The sequence below is a fragment of the Lampris incognitus genome, chromosome 11, assembly GCF_029633865.1.
Source record: "Lampris incognitus isolate fLamInc1 chromosome 11, fLamInc1.hap2, whole genome shotgun sequence".
NCBI classification, from domain to species: Eukaryota; Metazoa; Chordata; class Actinopteri; order Lampriformes; family Lampridae; genus Lampris; species Lampris incognitus.
This window is the reverse complement of record NC_079221.1, coordinates 17,265,812-17,286,592: the sequence shown is the minus strand read 5'-3', so window position 1 is coordinate 17,286,592 and position 20,781 is coordinate 17,265,812. Positions and strand designations below refer to the sequence as shown.

General features: G+C 44.4%; 1 protein-coding gene and 1 non-coding gene across 7 annotated transcripts in view; both read left to right on the top strand.

The window, feature by feature from the left end:
* Positions 1–20,781, top strand: part of lrrfip1a (leucine rich repeat (in FLII) interacting protein 1a) — a 63,603-nt gene that overhangs the window by 31,295 nt on the left and 11,527 nt on the right. For 2 of the 6 annotated variants that reach the window (XR_008810977.1, XM_056289085.1), the window contains exons 3-8: positions 5,573–5,623; positions 15,508–15,603; positions 16,762–16,788; positions 17,149–17,277; positions 18,349–18,420; positions 19,427–19,597. Coding sequence is in view for 1 of the 6 variants with exons in the window: in XM_056289085.1 (XP_056145060.1) it covers positions 5,573–5,623; positions 15,508–15,603; positions 16,762–16,788; positions 17,149–17,277; positions 18,349–18,420; positions 19,427–19,597 (546 nt within the window). In the remaining 5 variants the exon portion in view is untranslated. The remainder of the gene's footprint in view (positions 1–5,572; positions 5,624–15,507; positions 15,604–16,761; positions 16,789–17,148; positions 17,278–18,348; positions 18,421–19,426; positions 19,598–20,781) is intronic. The other 4 variants (XR_008810979.1, XR_008810978.1, XR_008810980.1 and 1 more) reach the window with 4 other exon arrangements.
* On the top strand, positions 6,961–7,033 carry trnak-cuu (transfer RNA lysine (anticodon CUU)). Its single transcript has one exon. It is a non-coding gene; the product is annotated as a tRNA-Lys (tRNA).

Below are 20,781 nucleotides of genomic sequence, written 5' to 3'. Positions count from 1 at the left end.
TGCGTTCATATTTAACGCCTGGCTGAAGGTGAGGATGACTTAATTTGATGAAGAAATGCTGACTCTAAAGCCACAGTTTACACTGTGCAATAAATAAGATGAGTTCTCAAGGAAAGGCATGACAAATGCAGAAAGGTCTGCAATTCTTCTGCAATTTGCAATCCCCAATGTCAGGGCATGCATGACCTTTCATTTCAGCTGTAACTGCAAATTAAGAGAAATGGAGTCATTAATTCAAAAGGGTGCATTCTTGTAATGGCAGCGCTCCTACATGATAATGAAGACTTGTAGGGGGCAAAGCAGTCAGTTTAAAGTGGGATTGTGCAATACAGAATTACAAAGCAGTCAATCCATATATTAGGCAAGCATACAAAAGATAGTGGTGGTAAATCTGGATTAGAGTACTTGACCACTGTAGCGGACAGTGCAAATGTAAGGATGCGGTGCAGGGTTGATAACCACTTGCACTGGGACACGCATAGAGAGGTCTCACATATACACTGCTTTGCACAACAGGCTTACTGGCTTCAAACAAACAAGGGAATCGCATTGGATGTAAAGCATGGAACTCAGACTCATCTGTTAAGAAAACAAATCTGATCAACTATCAGAAAAAGATTGCAGTTCAGCTGTTTTGACGGTATAGACATGATTCTGAATTCGAATGCTGGATAGATTTAAATTCTGCACTTGCAGAATTTACTGGACCGGTTGGTAAGTGTTTACATTTTAATTTGTATCTTCATTTCTACTATCTCTTGATTGTGCCATGTGATGGAGGGTATCTTAATCTGTTGATTGAATATTCCTGGGGGTTTGTGATTATCAACTTTGTTAGTCTGACACCTGTGCTAACGAAGAGGAGGGCCACTGTCAAAACAGAAGTTGCAGTCACAGAGGCTGTTTTTTGTTTGTCTTGGTTTTCTGTATGGCTGGACGATATCTGTGAAGGAAACTGTGAAGTCTGAGAATATATTAAGTTATCAAGCTCAATGTGCAAAGGAATTATACATTGAAATTATGTATTTAGGGGAAAAAAATAACACCCGGGTAGATATGGACTTGAGCCTACAGGATGACTATCATTAAGTTATCTTAGAGGACAGGACTGCTGGATTTGGCACTATGCCTCAGGGACTGTATACTGGCTGTTCACAATGAGTCACTTGGTTATTATGGAAATGAGGAGAGGGAACTGATGGCAGGTGTGACAGGCTTTCGTTTCCCAGCGTGGGATGAGTTTCATTTGATCGAACGACTAATTCAGCTTTTTCCCAATTTTTTGCTGAAGAGAAACAAAAATTGTCACAAGCATCAGCTTAAAGTGGGTGTTATAAAACCGGGATCAGACAACAAAATATTTTTGTCTTTGACAATGGTCACCATGTCAGATTAGGCAATCATAGTGCCATACATTCTTGCTCTGTCTTGGCTGGGAGACTGGCAACACTACAAGTATGACCCCGAACAGTCATCGTATGCTGCCTTTCACGATCTTGCACGAGTTCATAGGTCATCGGGGGAGGAGAGTCAAGAAACTGTCAATCATGGCTACAGAAATGCTTTGTGTGATGGTGGCGGTCTTGTGTTAAAAAACAAAGAAGGAAAAACGATTGCGGGTGTTGGTGTGGCTAGCACTACCGGGGAATGATAACCTAGCATAGCTTAACCAGCTACTCACTGGGTTGCTGAAGTACCTCTGCTGTTTCTCACCAACATTTAGCTCGTCTTTTTTGACTCTGTCATGGTCCACCCTCGAGGAAATGTCAAAAAGGCAGGGGGGTGTTGTTGCCACCGCTCAACGAACCTTTCCTCGGGTTCGTCGTTGCACCTGACAGCTGCAACAGCAGCATCGCTTTCTCTTTGCCATGTTTACATGTGTGCACCAGAGAGTACTCTGTCATCCTATTGGTTGACATCAAGGAAAGCGTCCTAGGAGATGTCAGACTTGGCAGGAAAATACAAAAAAAATTCTGTAACCACTCATATTCAGCGATTTTTGCCTACCCATATTTTGAAAAAGGAAAATAGAAAAAGAGGTGGAGAACAATAGTACAGTAATGCTGGTGTGGGGGGGATTATGGTGGCAGTACTGTAGCAGTAGATTTGAATAATATTAGATTGTTTTTGCTAAGATGGTCCTTTGCCATCCGAGAGAAATAATCACAGCTTGGTTCATTGTAAGGGGTCTGTTTTTCCCCCCCATTAGACTTATTGGATTTCGCCAATTACTGAGAGAAATCTTGTCTGAGCAACTGTTTGGAAAATATACAATTGGAAATATACAATCGGACAAATTGACTTTGCCATCAATATTATAATAAAGTCTGTGGCATTTAGAGAGACAATTGTGACTGCTTTTCTTTAATTCTGTGTAGTTTATAATCTTAGACTTATTATTGAGCTAGTTATCAACATTTTATTGAGTCAGTTCTCAATAACATGTTGATAACTATGCTTTTAAGTACGTACTGGTCGTATCCTATGTACAGTATCGTGTGTCAGTATCCTTTATGGGCAACATTAACCTCAGGCGATAGTGACACTAGTTAAAATCAGCTATAGCTGTGGAGTCTCGGTGTATAAGATGTAAGAAAAATCAGATTTTCTCCCTTAAAGTGGCCATCTAATGCATCTTTTTTTCCTGTTAAGTCTATCTTGAGGGTGTTCTGTTCTACCACGCAAGACCCATACTTCAGCTCAAAATCTGTTAAAAAAGGAAGGTTTGCTACCCTCTAAGGTCTGTCAGTGGTCAGTCAGTAGTTTCTCACAAGACTTAAGAGGAAAACAGACACACACTGGTTCAGGTGACATGCTGGCACAGGTCTGCTCCACCTGACGCCAAACTCAAGTAGCCGTGGAGGAACGGGAACAGGCCTGGTTACCATGGCAACACGGTCACGTTAAGTCTCTTGTAGAGCACTCCAGGGAAGTCCTCAAGTTTCTGGGTTGGTCCTGGGTGGGTCCATTTCATTGTCCCTGCCATGCCGTGGCAGTGGTACAGTCCACATTGCACAACCCTGCCTCTCTGTGTGTTGTCCAATTGTCAAAAAGTTGTTCAGCTCTGTTGCTTTTTCTTTCTTTTTTTCACTGCAAAAAAAATTGATTTGCTCTTCTTATTGATTTCATTCTGATCCTATTGTTTCAATGTGTCTTCATGCAATTTTTTTCAGTTTTGAAATTGTTTTTTATTTGGCCTTTGTTTTTTTTTTTTCCTATTCTTCTGTTTTTCTCCGACTATTCCTTGGTTATTCTCCACTACCCTCCTTTGGTGTTGGTGCGTAGATCTTTCAGGTTCAGAAGGTAGGCCTCCTCTTCCTCCTTTCTACCTTGTAGGGTTGCATTATTATTTTTTTGTAGACATATTTACGCTGTCTTTTTTTTTATACATTTAAAGTATCTAAGAAAATTAAAGTGTATTTGTGGTCTCGTATCACGATGGGACATTGTGGATAATAAGGGGTATCTAATACTGCTCTTCTGTTTCTTTGAGTTGCTTTTCCTTGCCCTCTTTTTGCCCAATTCAGAAATATTATGGCTTGGACACCAAATTGGATGACAAAGCGGACAACAAATGGGGAGATATTGAGCAATGGATGGTACTGTTTCCCGCTCCTGATAGGAAACTATATAAAAACACACCTCTCATATACCTAATGCTAAGTGTGTGCCATTTTTGTGTTCATATTATCCTCTAAATTAGCCCTTTAACCTTGCGATGTGCTTTGCTTTGACCACTTTTTTAGAATAATTCCTTTTAAGGCATTTTCCAAAATAGCAGATTAAACCGTATCAAAGCGTTGCCATTATTGATAATCCACTTAAAGCAGCAGTGTGCCTGCTTGGGTTTGAATCTGCATGACCATCTGTCCCTTTAGTGTTGGACTGCACGGCTTTCACCATATTTTTTCAAATTAAAATAAAAAAAACGTATTTGTCGTACATATTTATGGGAGGTTTGAATGCATCAGTGACGTTACTGAGTGTTTGACTTGTAGTCTCTTGGTTTGTTTTTTGACTAACCTGCCTGTTTTTCGCACTAAAATCTCTTGAGTCGGGCATATTGAAAATCAAATGAATCAGGTGCTGCGTTAGCAAAAATTGAGAGGCACGATTTGGGTTTAAAACAACTCCACTGTACGGTTGTTTGCATGGTGTGAGCCGCCTTAACATGTGGTAGGAAGAGCAATGCCAGGGTAGAGACTAATTGTGTTTGTGCAACATGTGTGTCTCAATGGTCTGTTGACAGGATTACTGACTGCAGTGGTCAGTGTGATGGATTTAACTGCACACGTGTATTTGTGCGTGAACATGGATTCGGTGTTGTGTGTTTACTTGAGCATTAAGCTTGATGCTTCGAGAGGGTCAACCAGAACTCTGGAGAGCAAATATTATATTTCCTTTAAAGCAATGAATTCTGAAAACCAGGGGGAAAAAAAAACGAGTGATATGTTTCTGCATGCTGAGCTGTCTTTTCAATGCACCTCAAATTTCATTTTGTACCTTTGTACGCCATCTGTCCATCCACCTTATCTGTTTTACGTTTTGACATCTGTCTTTACTTTCACTCCCTCCATCTCCTCTCCATTTCCATTTCCTGCTTTCTCCCTCCAGGAGGACAGTGAGCGATACTCACGCCCTTCGCGGATACACACGGTTTGTAGCTCTCCCCCTCTCTCCATTCTGCTCTACTTTTTCCTCCATAATCCTTTGCTCCACCAGTTGGGAGATGATACTTTGGGTCATAGAAACATTAGTAAGACTACAGAATACTCAAATCTATTGGATTCGGGGCATCCAGGTAGCGTAGTGGTCTATTCCATTGCCTACCAACACCAGGATCGCCAGTTTGAATCCCCGTGTTGCCTCTGGCTTGGTCGGGCGTCCCAACAAACACAACTGGACATGTCTGCGGGTGGGAAGCTACCTGGTCGCTGCACTAGTGCCTCCTCTGGTCAGTTGGGGGCGCCTGTGGTGAAACTCCTCACTGTCAGGTGAAAAGAAGCGGCTGGCGACTCCACATGTATCGGAGGAGGCATGTGATAGTCTGCAGCCCTCCCCGGATTGGCAGAGGGGATGCGGCTCGGAAAATAGGGTAATTGGCCAAGTACAATTGGGGAGAAAAAAAAATTCTATTGGACTCATGCAGCCTCATTTATAAAGAATACATTTTTAAACTTTGTTAGCTTTACAGAAACTTATAAAAGTTTTATTGCATATTACAATGAGAAAATGTTGGAATAATGTTTGATTGTGTCATTATAGATTGAACAAATAATCTATGTTGACATCGTGATTTTCATGAATCAGGCTGACTGTGCAGCAGCGGTTTATAAATGGGGCCTAGTGTATTTTGTGCTGCTGCACCAACAGAGTTATGTGATCAGAAAAATCACAGAGGACACTTGTCTGCTGAAATGTTTGGGGACGTCATTTTGCTGCTGCAGGAAACTCAAAGCAACTCTCCTGTTAACCACACGCCTTACAGTGTCATGGAGCTCGCCAGGACATACTTTCGTTACCATTATCAACCAGCTCACCATCCATTTCTATCTCTCCCTCTCTTGTGCAGCTCTCAGATGACGATGAGCGGATGTCAGTGGGGAGCCGGGGCAGCGTCAGGGTCAGTATCACTCAAATAAAAGAACACTTTTAAATCTCAGTTAATTCCTGCTGAGGATTTTTATGAATGACTGGGTTGTGGGTAGTCAGAACTGGCACATGATTGATAATCCAATTACAATTCACCAAATTACTGCACCACTCACTTCAAGAATCCCACGACCTTTGACCCCCGGCAACTGGTCGGCAATGTGAAAGTTAAAGGTGGTGGGTTATGTTTGAAGTTGCTGATAGACAGGATCTTATTTAACTGTTCCTGTGCTGCATGTTGTGTGAGATACTAGATAGAAACCTGGTCTGTATGTCCAAGTGTAGATGGGTATGTGGGAGAAGGTGTTATTCAGGTTATCAAGTTGACTCTTCTCATCAGAGCTGTTTTGCTGAATTTGTTGGTTCTGGCACCTCAGCACCTCCCTCCTATACACTCGCTCTTTATGTTGATCCCAGTTATACTCAAGTCTATACAGTAAGGCTTGGTGTGTGTGCTGTGTCTCCTCATGCCTGCTGTGTTATCTGTTGACTGCCAGCACTTTTATTTTGACTCTATTTTTGTTGTACCTGCAAACCTACACACCACCAAGCACTTTGTGTCATTTTCTGCATCTCTTGATATTTTGCAGAACTTCGGTCACGTTGGTTATTTCTGAATGTGTTTTATGAATAGATGGGCTTGACTACACGTGTCACGTAACGGGTTGTTATCAATGCTGGCGTTTTCTTTTGGTGATGATGTTCTTGTATTTTTTGCACAGTCTGATTTGGATGTTATAGGGGCCTATGGTGGCGGGGTAAGGGAAATACTCACAAGATGGAGCATGTGTTAGTATTTAACAACTCTGCACTAATGTGTGTTGTGTGAATGGAAACTAATAGCCGGGGTTTGGTTTCGTCTAAATATAATGGATAATTTGTTTATTCTCAGTACGATCATATCACTAGCCGTTTTTCATTTTATCGAATGAAAAGTTTATCCACCTCATGTGAGTGTATAAACTTTAATGCGAAATGACTTTATTCAATGTTTGCCGTTTCCATCAGGCTTTTTTTTAATTCAAAACGACAAAATTCACACAAAAAAGCTAGATGAAAACATGGTTATTTACAGCTGTGAGGGCGATCAGTATTAGTTATACCTTCCTGATAATACCAAGCATGTGGCTGCTGTGTGCCCGGATAAACATCCGGCTTGGATATCTTTTAACGGATTTAATTTCAGAATTTTGATTTTTGTCTTCGTTTTTGTACATTTAGGTTACATACTGTTAATTGGGTTTTTGTGTTTCTTAGGGAACGGTACGCGACTCTAATCACAGATGGTCCGCGTGGACTATTTAAGCAGCCCGGCTAGCTCAGTCGGTAGAGCATGAGACTCTTAATCTCAGGGTCATGGGTTCACGCCTCACGTCGGGCGCAAAATATTTTGAGCAGCACGGCAGCCCAGTGGTTAGCGCTGTCGCCTCACAGCAAGAAGGTCCTGGGTTTGAACCCCAGAGTTGCCCAACCTTGGGGGTCATCCCAGGTCGTCCTCTGTGTCGAGTTTGCGTGTTCTTCCCGTGCCTGTGGTGGGTTTTCTCCGGGTGCTCCGGTTTCCTCCCGCCATCAAAAAGACATGCATGTTAGGGTTAGCACTCCTGTCTGCGCCCTCCCCTGCCCGAAGCATGGCGAGACCAACTGGAGGTGGTCCCCGGGTGCTGCAGCTGCCCACTGCTCCTAGCTACACAGCTAGGATGGGTTAAATGCAGAGCTGAATTTCCAAAAGAGGGATTAATAAAGTACATCAAAACCAAAATTTAAAAAAAAGATTTTTTTTTTCGTCAGCTGAAAAAAATATGTTCAGTGGAACCTTTTGGGTTTATTCACTTGCATTTATTCAGTTTATTCAGTCAGTTCCCTCTGTTCTATGTCAAGGCTCACTGAGTCATGTCCTTGGACATAATGACTGTTGGATCACTGGAAAAGAAATTTGCCCTTTCAAAAATGTTGACGCATACAATGTTCAGGGTGGAGCTGTCTGCTCCACCCTGAACAGTCAGCTCTATATGAGGGTCTGTTATGTCACTGTACATAAGGCAATATCTCCCCTATGATGTTTGATTCTGGAAAGTATGTTAACTCCAAATACCACCGCTCTTCTCTCGCTAGTGCATGACGTGTGTTTTTATGTAAAATGTGCAAAGCTGTGCTAATGTCTGGATTATTTTGTCTTGATTTGTCAAGAATCCACTCCGTGTGTGTGTGTGTGTGTGTGTGTGTGTGTGTGTGTGTGTGTGTGTGTGTGTGTCCTTGCCTTGTGCATGGGTGTGATTCCCTCAGTGTCGTATCAGTCAGTGAGGGAGCATGGTGTAATGAATGACTGATAGGCAGATCACAACAACACATAATAACACAATCAGCGAGGCTAGCGGTGAGAGTTCCCGAACAGACCTTTACTCTTTCCTCTCTGCTCTCCTCCCGTCTTCTTATCCTCAGGCCTCTTCCTCCTCACACTCTCATAAGAAGTCCAAGAAGAAGAAGAAACATAAGCACAGAGACAAAGATGTATGTCAAAAGATCAAACTATGTTGTACCACCACACACCGCAAGGTGCCTGCACAAAACTCCCTGCGGTGGTTTTCACCCGCGTGCGTGTTTTCTGTTCACAGAGCAACGGGTACGATGAAGCTTACAGTGTGATCTCCAGCCGGGTTAGTAGCGAGTTTCTCTGAACTGGCCAGCGTCACCCCTTGTTTAACAGATTGCCGTGTGCAGATTGAGGGAATGTTGGGATGCTCTTGGTATTTGTTGATTCCGCGGCACCAAATGGCAGAGGAAAAGTTGGTGATGAGCTGCATCCTGTTTTTGATGTCTGTGTTTTCCTGTCTTCCGGCCTCAGAGCTCCAGGCTTAGTGATGAGAGCAGGGTCTCCCGCTCCTCCAGACTCGATCTGATGGTGGGTGTTTGCTGCCAGCACCCCTTTTAGTTTCACTTTACACTGAGTCAGTAAGCGGTGGTCTTGAGTTTGGGATCGTTTCTGCTACGATACGAGTCCAAGCTCTTGGGGAAAAAAAATAAAGATTTGATTTAGTTAAGGGCGTATTTACATTACTTGGAACTTAGATGTTGATGTCACCTCCAAACCAAACATGTTATCAGCAGCACATGTTGTGTACCTATGTTGTTGTTGTTGATGCACATGCAGGCAGTGTAGAGCCAATAGTGAGGACGACACACCCGGTTCTGTAACGTTACCGTACGGTGCAACCCAGGTTTGATTTTGCTCCCTGTCGTCTCTCCTCCTCATCTGTCAGAGCTCCAGGCTGAGTGATGACAGCAGGGTTTCTCGTTCTTCCAGACTAGACCTGCAGCCGGTGGGTGGCGTCGACACTGGAGACTGGCATTGTGATGCTGCATCTTGATCTTAACACGTTGTGTGTGGCAACATACCCGTATTTTGACGGTCTGCATTCACAAATTGTTTGCATGTCGCTGTCTTGCACAGTCTAGTTTTATTGTGCGTTAACAAAGTGATGCGTTAGTAAGTTCAGGTTTCAACTGCGCACAACCAAAGAGAATTTAACATGATGTTAAATCTCTACCATGGAAGTATTTAGTTGTGAACGCGTTTTTTAAATGCGAGCAGCGCTTCATGTTGCGTTGTTACTGCAGTATGTCATTAACCAGCACAATCTAACTAGCACTATCCATGTCATTCTTTTAAATTCTGCTGCTGTTGGGCGTCCGGGTGGCGTGGCGGTCTATTCCATTGCCTCCCAACACGGGGATCGCTGGTTTGAATCCCCGTGTTACCTCCGGCTTGGTCGGGCGTCCCTACAGACACAATTGGCCGTGTCTGCGGGTGGGAAGCCGGATGTGGGTATATGTCCTAGTCACTGCAATAGCGTCTCCTCTGGTCGGTCAGGGCGCCTGTTTGGGGGGGAGGGGGAACTGGGGGGGGGGGGACAGCACGATCCCACGCTCTACGTCCCCCTGGCGAAACTCCTCACTGTCAGGTGAAAAGAGGCGGCTGGTGACTCCACATGTATCGGAGGAGGCATGTGGTAGTCTGCAGCCCTCCCCGGATCGGCAGAGGGGGTGGAGCAGCGACCGGGACGGCTTGGAAGAGTGGGGTAATTGGCTGGATACAGTTGGGGTGAAAAGGGGGAAAGTTAAAAGAAAGATCCTGTTGTTTGACATGCATATGAGTTTTGTGGCTTTCTCAGTCGGTGTGTCGCCTTGTTTTTGTGTGTTTCCCTGATTCACCCCACACTTGCTTACAAGAGGAGGTGTGAGCATCACTTATCCGGATGTGTCCCATACTTGGCAGTATGCATGCAGTGATACAGTGAATGATGAGACAAAATACTTTGCTGAAAATATTTGCTGACTTTCGGAATTTAAGGGCTTTGTTATCATGGCTTCATGTCCCATTTCTCTGTTCCTGCTTCCCTCCTTCCTGTGGCCTGTAACTCTCCTCAACTCCCTTCTCTTCCTCCCAGGCATCTTATGCGTCCTCTGACCTGTACAGTCTCAACGGCATGTCCTCCTCCAGACAACAGGGCTCGACTTACAATGGCTATCAGGTCGGCACACAGACGGCCAAAAAAAGGCACACAAATATGCAGACTCAGAGGCACACGGAAAGACAGACAGATGAACACAGAGATAGATTAACAAAGACAAATAGAAATAGGTGTACACATGCACACACATGCACACACACATGCACGCACAGACGTGCACGCACAATTTTTATCCATTGACGTTATGGTTAGTGGGGACATGTTGAAGTACTAAGTGGGGGGACTTCCAACCTTCCAGCAGAAGAACCAGACTTGGCAGCTGTTGAGCAGGCCACCAAATCCTTACCAGCCTCTGTCTGAGCCTGTGCTACGCCCTGCCTGTGATGAAGCTGCGAGGGGGAAAAAAATCATTTCCCAGCAGAAGTCATTAAAGCCGGGTTCATACAGTCATGAAAAACCTGGAAAAGTCATTAAATTATCAAATACAATTTCCAGGCCCTGACAAAATATCATTTAAGAAAAGTTTTGGCAAAGTCATAGAAATCTGACTAAACTCTGTTCGAGCCTGACCTCTGTTAAAGTTTGGCTGACCAGTTGGACGAACCATTGCGGCGTGGCCTTAAAATTTCTCTCGTTTCTGTCCAGTACTCATAGAGACTGTCTCGTATGACGTATTTGAAATATAGACCGATGTTCCCGTAGTGGTAAAACATACCTTATCAGTGGCAACTGTAGGAAATCGTTTCTTGTGGTCATGGAAATTAAACTAAACGTTATGGAGAAGTCATTGAAAAACCAGTGGTGGAAAAACTGTATGAACTCTATTGATAAAGTGTCACCGTCATTCTGTCGCGCCATTCCTTCATTTAAAACAAGAGTGAGACAGGGTTACATAAACACACACACAAACACACACACACACACCACTCCAACCTGCCTGTTTTTCTCTGTCCTCACTACACTCAGCTTCCTGGCCTGCTCAGTCAGATCTCCTCCCAGCGCCATCATCGGGTTTGTGTGATTCATTCAGCCTTAACTCTGACCCCACTTCCACCAGCCACGAAGTGCTTCGTGTGATGCTCACATTTGTTCACCATTTCGATAAGGGGCGCAGTAAACGGAGCATGTTCCTCTTTAGAGGAAACACTTGGATGAGTTTCTAGTTTAGCCTTCGGTCACCTGTAAAGATTATCTCTCGTTCTTTGAACACTGCGTTGGGGTCAAAGGTTGCACACGACCCCCGATTTTCACTTCTGAATGGAGCCATATGAAACCACTGAAGGCACGCCGTGCTTTTTTTTTTCTCACCATAAGTTAGAGAGCCTGTATTTGGTTAAAGAAATGCTATTTTCACTGCTTGCTGCAATCTGCACACAGCCTTTGTGTGTGTGGGTATGCATATGTATTGATTTGTGACATCTCACATTGGCAGAACTCCTTGTATGAGGACAGCTTGTGCGGTTTATCCCGGAGGATCACTGGCTCGAGCCTGCGCGTAAGCAGCGGCACTGTGTGGTGCCGTGCATTTTAGTACAACCTGGATAAGTATGAGGTGTATGAGGTGACGAGTGTCTGCTGCGCTGCGTTAACATTCCCCGTGTGAAACTGGAAGAGTGTCAAAATTAACTTTCCTGCTTTATTACAGGCCAAACTAAAAAGACATAACCTATAACTGATCCAGTGTGTTTGGTGGTTTGGAATGAAATAACTGAACCGACTCGCTGACTTGTTTGAGGTGTGTAACATTGAGATGATGTAATGCCCCGTTCTGATATTGAGAAAGAATATAAAGTAGAAGTCAAATAAAGTTGAATCCGTTCATCTGGACACACAGTTTATTGAGAGAGAAACGTTTCATCACTCATCACTAAGTGACCTCTTCAGTCTAACCTGACTGACTGCAGGTATCCCCACCCTTATAAACAATGCAGTGGACCCACCACCCGCGGGGATGAGCATCGGGGTAGGGTGCAATGCAGGCCAGGCGGCAGGCAAAGGTGGGGACCGGGGCGTGCCGACTTCCGGCATCGCAGACATGTCCAGGAGGACCAACTGGGAGGAGACCCCCGGCGTAGACCCAGAACTTGCTGGAGGGACTACATGTCCACTCTGGCCTGGGAACACCTTGGGATCCCCCCCCAGGAGGAGCTGGAGGGCGTTGCTGGGGAGAGGGACGTGTGGAGTGCCCTACTTAGCTTGCTGCCATGGCGACCCGACCCCGGAGAAGCGGCTGACGGTGAGAGATGAGAGCGGCATAACGACCAAAAACAATGATCGGTTTCATATGCAAATATGGGTGTGTCCATTATCTAGAGTTACAACGGCCATGTGTACTAGTCACAGAGGAGTGAGGAATAGTTGCAATCACAGCATTGTAAGATGGTGACGGATGTACTCCTAGCCCCCCCCCCCCCCCGGTTCAGGGATGGATGATCCCTCTTCACATAGATTGGCCTCTCCGTTCAAACCAGCGTTCCTCCTTATCAAGGATGTGCACATCCTCGTCCTGGAACTTGTGGCCGCTGGCCTGTAGGTGGGTGTAGATTGTGGAGTCCTGGCCTGACATGTTAGCTCTTCTGTGTTGTGCCATCCTCTTGGCCAGCGTCTGTTTAGTTTCCCCAGTGTACAAGTCATGGCGATCCTCCCGGCACTTAACGGCATTAGACGAGTGATGAAAGGTTTCTCTCAGTAAACATTGTATCCAGATGGACTGATTCATCTTTCTTTGAAGTTCCTACCTGGATTATTGAGCATGCATCAAGGCAGGAAGTAGAAGTGTTATCAGATTTTAGTTGGTTGTGTTTGTGCCCCGCAGTTAACTTTGGGTCCTTATGGCGTTTGGCTGTTTGTATTTTTCTAACCCTTGCATGCGAGTTGTTTTAGGTCTTTATTTGGGGATTGTTTTCATTTGCAGATACTCCGCTTGTGGTGTTGTACAAATGAATGAGCTGCAAAGCACTTTTAGCTATTAAACCCACAGCTAATATTGTGAAACGACTCCTCACACCTTGTGTGTATGTAGGATACGTGAATGTTTGTGTGCATGTGTGTGTATGCATGCGGGAGTGTAGACACAAACAGATGTGTACGTGTTTATTTCTCTCTCCAGCCGTCAGAATACAGTAGCTATCGTGGCTCCAGCTCTAGAGCCTCCTCCAGGGCCAACTCTGCCCGCGCCAGCCCAGTGGTGAGCCCCCCTCCTCAGCTACCCCGCTAAACCCAGACGCTTCACACTGACGTAGGATCGCTGGATTATCTGTTTGCCATGCGTTAGACTACCAGTGTGCGCATCATCGGATGGCGAGGCTGTGTGTTGTTTTGGAAACTCAAAAAGATTTAACTGCAGCTGTCAAACATGACAGCCATTATGTGATTGGCTACCAATACATGCACACAGACAGACAGACAGGAAGAAGAGCTCGCATACAGACACAAGCATAAACACTACTGGGTATTATGATATACGTGGTCCAGGTTTTCCATGTTACGAACTTGATATATCGTTATAGTCAGCGCTTTATGTCCCATAACACCAAAGGGGTTTGATTCAAGTGAGTTGACTGTGAAAAAGGAGAGGTCCCAGATCTTACCGTTACATCGATACTAGTGTTATGCTGAAATAAAATGCAAATGATCTCTTATTGCAAACCTATACTGTTGCCTTCAAAAACAATCAACTTTCTACAACTGTGCAACACAAATACCCAGTTTCTTGGCTTGTCATGCATCAAAAATCACTATCTATCAGGTGTCCGGGTAGTATAGCGGTCTAGTCCGTTACCTACCAACATGGGGATGGCTGGTTCGAATCCCTGTGTTACCGCTGCCTTGGTCGGGCATCCCTACGGACACAATTGGCTCTGTCTGTGGGTGGGAAGCCAGATGTGGGTATGTGTCCTAGTCGCTGCACTAGCGCCTCCTCTGGTTGGTCGGGGCGCCTGTTCGAGGGGGAGGGGGAACTGGGGGGAATAGCGTGATCCTCCCAGGTGCTACATCCCCCTGGTGAAACTCCTCACTGTCAGGTGAAAAGAAGCAGCTGGTGACTCCACATGTATCGGAGGACGCATGTGGTAGTCTGCAGTCCTCCCTGGATCGGCAGAGGAGGTGGAGCAGCGATCGGGACGGCTCGGAAGAGTGGGGTAATTGGCTGGTTACAATTGGGGAGAAAATGGGGGCAGAAAAAAAAAGAAGAGTCAACAATACAACTGCAATTTGGCCACCATGGCATCCATACTGAATTTCAGCTGCTGCACATTGCATTTGACATTACTTCATAGATGTGTTACATGATTATGCTAAAAGCCAGCTAAAACTCAACAACGGGCTTTCTTTCTGGAATCTATCATGACATACAAAAACCACATTTGCTTGCCCTGTTGGGTGTGGGATCCTCGCAAATCAGTGCAGGAAAGCAGGTGGTCAAAAACGGAGAGGCGCTGGCTCGTGCCAGCAGTATCCAATACAGTTAAGCATTGGTATACCATACTGGGACTTTTGTTGTCGTGTAATGTATTTTCACTTGCTAAGTCGTTTATATAATGTATAATAGTTAGGATTATCAGTTGTTAGCCTAATTTTCATCTCCTTCAAACAATGGGAGGAAGTGGGTAGGGCATGGAAGCGAAGCCATTATTTTAATGCTTTGCAACCTAGAAAAAGTTTATCATATTGTTAAACTCATTAAGTCACTCTGGATAAGAATGTCAGCTAAATACTAGAATATTTGTAAATTGTAAGCCCTTTTGGCCATTAGGCTGGCCTACTGAATTTTCGACAGGCTAAATTTGCTGTTTTGGGGTGTCTGTCACAAATCTGCATCAACTGAGAAAAGGCTTTAGTTAAAGCTTGTCAGGAGTGATAGGAAAAGCATTATAGGATGATTTCAAATCAGGCCAATGAAAGTCAAGCCAGATATGCCCTTGGGGATTTAACGGCACATATTTGTAGTTGGGCCGTAGAGAAAAGTGTATTACAAGTACTTGAGGGTTTGGATGGATGTTGTTATGATGGATTGATAGTCACACTCTGAAATGTGGTCCAGGTATGTTACACCTTTAACTAAACTTGGTACTATATCTTGGTCAAAGCCATTTACTCATCACACACGTGTAGAAAGCGATGCAGATAAATTCATCCATATTTTTGCACGGGGATGATTAAATAATTCATACTCATGCCGTCTGTGCGGGCCTTTTCATGCTCACGGGGTTAGAATATAGGATTTTTGTATAAAGGATGTGTTCATCCATGTCCCAGTGCAGTCATATACCGTCCATGCATATAAGCACAAAACCAAAGGTGTCATTTCTGCGGCTCTCCTTCTGCATGAGAAATGATGACAGACTTGTATTTGCTGTTGAAATCCTCCCCCTGCTGGCTATTGTAGGACAATTGCTCGGTTTCCAGTTTTCTGAGGAGTGCGGCCAGTAGCAGTGGTCTTCCCAGGGACCTGGACGATGTCACTATCCCCGACTTCTCTGATGTGAGTCGGTGGTCACCCACAGGAAAGCACAGCCCCGACCTAACACTTCACTGAACTCCTATTCTCACCCCTTGTGTACTTACCCATAGAGGAGACATGGTTTGTTTTAGGCGTGGGGTTGCTCTTCTGTGTAAGAGATTTATTTGAGTGTGCACTGAGTGTGGGAACTGACATGACTTATTTGTGTGATGGTTTCTCCGTGTGTGACACTGAAGGAAGGTTGACCATGAATCATTGTTTGATGATGGCTTTCAAATTACAAAGCATGCTTTTGCGAATAGAGAGGGTGACACAAATTGTTTATCAATAACCAACTATTAATCAATACTTAAATAATTTCATATAAGGGCATCCACGTAGTGTAGCGGTCTATCCCGTTGCCTACCAACACAGGGATCGCTGGTTCGAATCCCTGTGTTACCTCCGGCTTGGTTGGACGTCCCTACAGACACAACTGGCCATGTCTGCGGGTGGGAAGCCGGATGTGGGTGTGTCCTGGTAGCTGCACTAGCGCCTCCTCTGGTTGGTCGGGGTGTCTGTTCGGGGGGGAGGGGGAATAGCGTGATCCTCCCATGCGCTATGTCCCCCTGGCGAAACTCCTCACTGTCAGTTGAAAATAAACGGCTGGTGACTCCACATGTATCAGAGGAGGCATGTGGTAGTCTGCAGCCCTCCCCGGATCGGCAGAGGGGGCGGAGCAGTGACCAGGATGGCTCAGAAGTGTGGGGTAGTTGGCCAAATACAATTAGGGAGAAAAACGGGGGGGATCCAAAAAATAAATAAATTCATATTTTACAACATACTTTACAACATATTTTACAATGGTAAAATATGTTGTATTGTCAGTTTCTTTTATTTGAAGCATTGTTGATGATAGTTTTTACCAATTATCTGTATTTCAAAGTACCTTGACGAAGCATTTTCGTTTTGTGGACTCCTGTTTTATGCTCCGAGATTTTCAAGCTTTGTCATCATCTAGCGTAGAGCAGTTTTTGGTTGATTGGAACTCTTCTCTTAATACGCTTGTCGTTGATGGGTTGCCTTTAATGAAAGATTGTGGAAATGATGAAGTCCTGACCTTGTGGGTGTGTTTTGGCCATCTTCATCAGCCTTAAATGTGTTTGGTTTTCTCTTACACCTTTTTATTTTTCTCAACAGGTTGAGGACAGAGATTATATTGAGAAGGTGAGTTATATCAAACTATCACATTTAAGATAAGTCAAACATTAACCCCCCCCCCCCCCACGCACACACACACACAAAATATCGATGGCCCAGTTTTTCTTTAATCCTTCCTTACCACCATCAGTGGCTTTGTCTTGACATATTACTTGGTGTGGAAGATTCATTTTGATAGCAGTTTTGTTTATGGTTACATAGACTTGAATTATTTCTTCTAAATCATCCTGAATGAAGCCAACACTTGTGTTTCTTCCTTTAGCTCATTGTGTTTATTGGTTCTTTGTCATTTTACTGCATTTCAGTGCTTTTCCAGAATACAAACACAATGTTGATTATTTTTGTTTCCATTATTCTGTCCTTCAGGGATCTCGAGCAGCTTCTGCCTTAACAGCAGCAACCCTCACCTCCCTAGGTGGGACTTCCTCCCGGAGAGGAAGTGGTGAGACGGCCATAACGGTAGATATTGAGGCGGCCTCTATACGAGAAATTAAGGTAATGTTTCAAACATGGGCTTTCTTGCAGTTCCGTTTATGTTGTCATTCCGTCGTCATACAGTTTTAATAATGCTGTCATGGTAAAGAATATTGTTTTATGTGTGGATAGCTTATGAGACTGGGAAAATGTGGCCATTTAATTTTTCATACGATTGCCACCAAATTGTGTATTCAAATGAGACTCAAGTCTATGCCGGCAGCCATACCAACAGTACCCTGGCTCTGCCAAATGACAGAAGATAAGCAGGTATGGGCTTGGCTAGTACTTGGATGGGAGACCTCCCGGGAAAACTGAATTACTGCCGGAAGTGGTGTTGGTGGGCCAGTAGGGGGCAGTGTTCCCTCGGGTCCTAATAAAAAAACAACAAATATCAAATCCCAATGCCCCAGTGCAGTGACGGGGACACTGTGCTTTATGAGATGCCGTCCTTCGGATGAGATGTTAAGCCGAAGTCCCGACTCACTGTGGTCTCATTAAAGATTACATGGCACTTATCACAAAGAGTAGGGGGTCCCCAGTGTCCTGACAAAATTCCAAACCTGGTTCTTTCCATCTGGCCACCTTATCATCCCCCCATGTAATTGGCTCAATGATTCCCCCCTCTCCACCTCAAGCTGATGTGTGGTGAACATTCTGGTGCAAAATGGGTGGGTACTACACATTGGTGGTGGTTGAAGTGAGTTACTCCCCTTCACTGTGAAGTGCTTTGGGTGTCTAGAAAAGCACTATATAAATGTTATTATTAAGTCTCATCTATGTAACCCACAACATAACTTCCATGTTCAACATTATTAAATGATCGACAGTAGCCATCCTTGGTGTACCAGTCAAAAGAAAATCTGGTGTTTGTTTGGTACACAGTGCTTGCAAAACCCCCATTCTATCCAGTCAAATTCTGTGCCTCCCTGTCATTTCCATCCTGTCTCTATGAGCAACACTGTATTTCTGTTCTCATTGCTTTTCACTACATCACTCCGTCACAACGAGCTCACTGCTTCACGTTTTTTTCCCCCGATGCTTTCTCACCATGCCTCTGCGCTCACCCCTCTGCTGGGCTCTTGACCCCAGGAGATTCATGAACTGAAGGATCAAATTCAAGATGTGGAGTCCAAGTACATGCAGAACCTCAAAGAAGTCAAGGTATAAGACTGAAACCCTTAAGAAAATGCAACTCACCGACATTAACCAGTGGGTGTAACTGACGGTCCCTTACTCTAAGATTCATGCTGAGTCACTGTTTGTTCTCAGTATGAGAGTCATGTTTCTAGCTCAAGAGCAGCCCAGCGCTGACTGGTTGCACAGAGTTAGACTTTGACTATGGCTTAGATCAAGCACATGCTCAAACTTCAGATGGACCTCTAACTTCACTTGTTGCACAGAGCTGTCTAATTCTTGACTATCCTAAGTAGGACTAATTTAATCTGTATTCTGGGTAATTAAGACTCTTTTCAAACAAAAACAAAAAAACATGGCTGACATAGCAGCCGCTTCAAGTCACTCAGCTCCTCTTTCTGTGCAACTGTCTAACTCACGTTAGACTAGTCTGAGCCAAACAAAGACTGGCCTAACTATATAGACCAGACATGGACCAGTCTAATATACCTTTGCGCAACAAGCTGCAGTTTGTAACTGTTGTCAATGTGTTGCTAATTCACTTTCCAAGTGCTCATTTCCTATGAACTTGTAAACCTCTACCTTTCAGTCACTAGCTCACTTCTCTAATGTTCATTCCTCTCTGTTTCACACTCTGCACTTGAATATGTTCATACTATACCAGAGATCTGCATCAAGTCTCTTTTTGCATACAATATGACAAAATTTAGCAGATGAAACCAGCACATCAATCACAAAAGGTCAAATATTTTATCGTGATTGTCACAACTGTTACACTCTTAAGTATTTTGCAGTGGGGGCAAACACTCTCTCCGGTACTCCAAGAGGATTAAAATGAATAAAAGTGAAAAATTATTTACACTATTGTTGTGCCCTCAATATCCACTTGAGGGCTGAATAGCAGCAATTTTAGCATCTATTTATGACAGGTACAAAGTGCACAAAGCAAGCACTCACAAGTTTTGCTTGTGCTCAAATTTTGTATCTCAGTCACTTGTTGAGCTCACACAACTTTTTCATGTGATGTTCTCAGGACGCATTGGTGGAGATAGAGGAGAAGTACCGCAAGGCCATGGTGTCCAATGCCCAGCTGGACAATGAGAAAAACAACTTGATGTATCAGGTGGACACGCTGAGGGACTCGCTCATGGAGCTGGAAGAGCTGCTGTCCGAATCACGGCGTGAATACGAAGATAAAGCTAAGGTACGGCAGAGGAATGCGATGCTAGAGGAGAGTCTTCTGGGTGTGTGCACCTTGTTTTCCAATCAGGGAAACTAAGAGAATCTGACAGAAATTGAGAGGGAATAAAAACAAGCAGTCTGAGATTGGAATTGGGAAGTTGCTAAATGTTTCAAAGGAGGAAAAAAAAGGTATCAGACTGGCAAACTAGACATCAGCTGTGGTGTTGATTTCATGAGTTAGTTTTCATCAAACATCCTTTGTTTCACTGTAAACTAAAGGTCAGCTTAAGAGTTGATGTGTAAAAAAATACATTTAAAAAAAATTAAAGATTGGTTGTTGGTGTCTACTACATGCTGTGCGAGTCGTGAGTATTGTCATGTTGATGGTAGTTACACCGATCGGCCAAAACATTAAAACCACCTACGTACAGCTCTGACTCATGGAGGCATGGACTCCACAAGACCTCTGAAGGTGTCCTCTGGTATCTGGCACCAAGACAATAGCAGCAGATCCTTTAAGTCCTGTAAGTTGCGAGGTGGGGCCTCCTGGATCAGACTTGTTTTTCCAGCACCTCCCACAGATGTTCAATCGGATTGAGATCTGGAGAATTTGGAGGCCAAGGCAGGACCTTGGACTCTTTGTCATGTTCCTCAAACCATTCCTGAACAGTTTTTGCAGGGCGCATTATTCTGCTTAAAGAGACCACTGCCATCAGGGAGTACTGTTGCCATAAAGGGGTGTACCTGGTTTGCAACAATGCTTAGGTTGGTGGTACATGTCAAAGTAACAGCCACATGAATGCCAGGAACCAAGGTTTCCCAGCAGAACATTGCCCAGAGCATCACACTGCCTCTGCTGCCTTGCCTTCTTCCCATAGTGCATCCTGGTGTCGTCTCTTCCCCAGGTAAAAAAATGCATATGCACCCGGCTGTCCACATGATGTAAAAGAAAACATGATTCATCAGACCAGGCCACCTTCTTCCATTGCTCCATGGTCCAGTTCTGACGCTCAGGTGCTCATTGTAGGTGGTGGATAGGGGTCATCATGGGCACTCTGACAGGTCTGCGGCTATGCCGCAGCTCCATACTCACCAAGCTGTGATGCACTGTGTGTTCTGATACCTGTCTATCATAGCCAGCATTACGTTTTTCAGCAATTTGAGCTCAGTAGCTCTTCTGTGGGATTGGACCAGACGGCTTAGCCT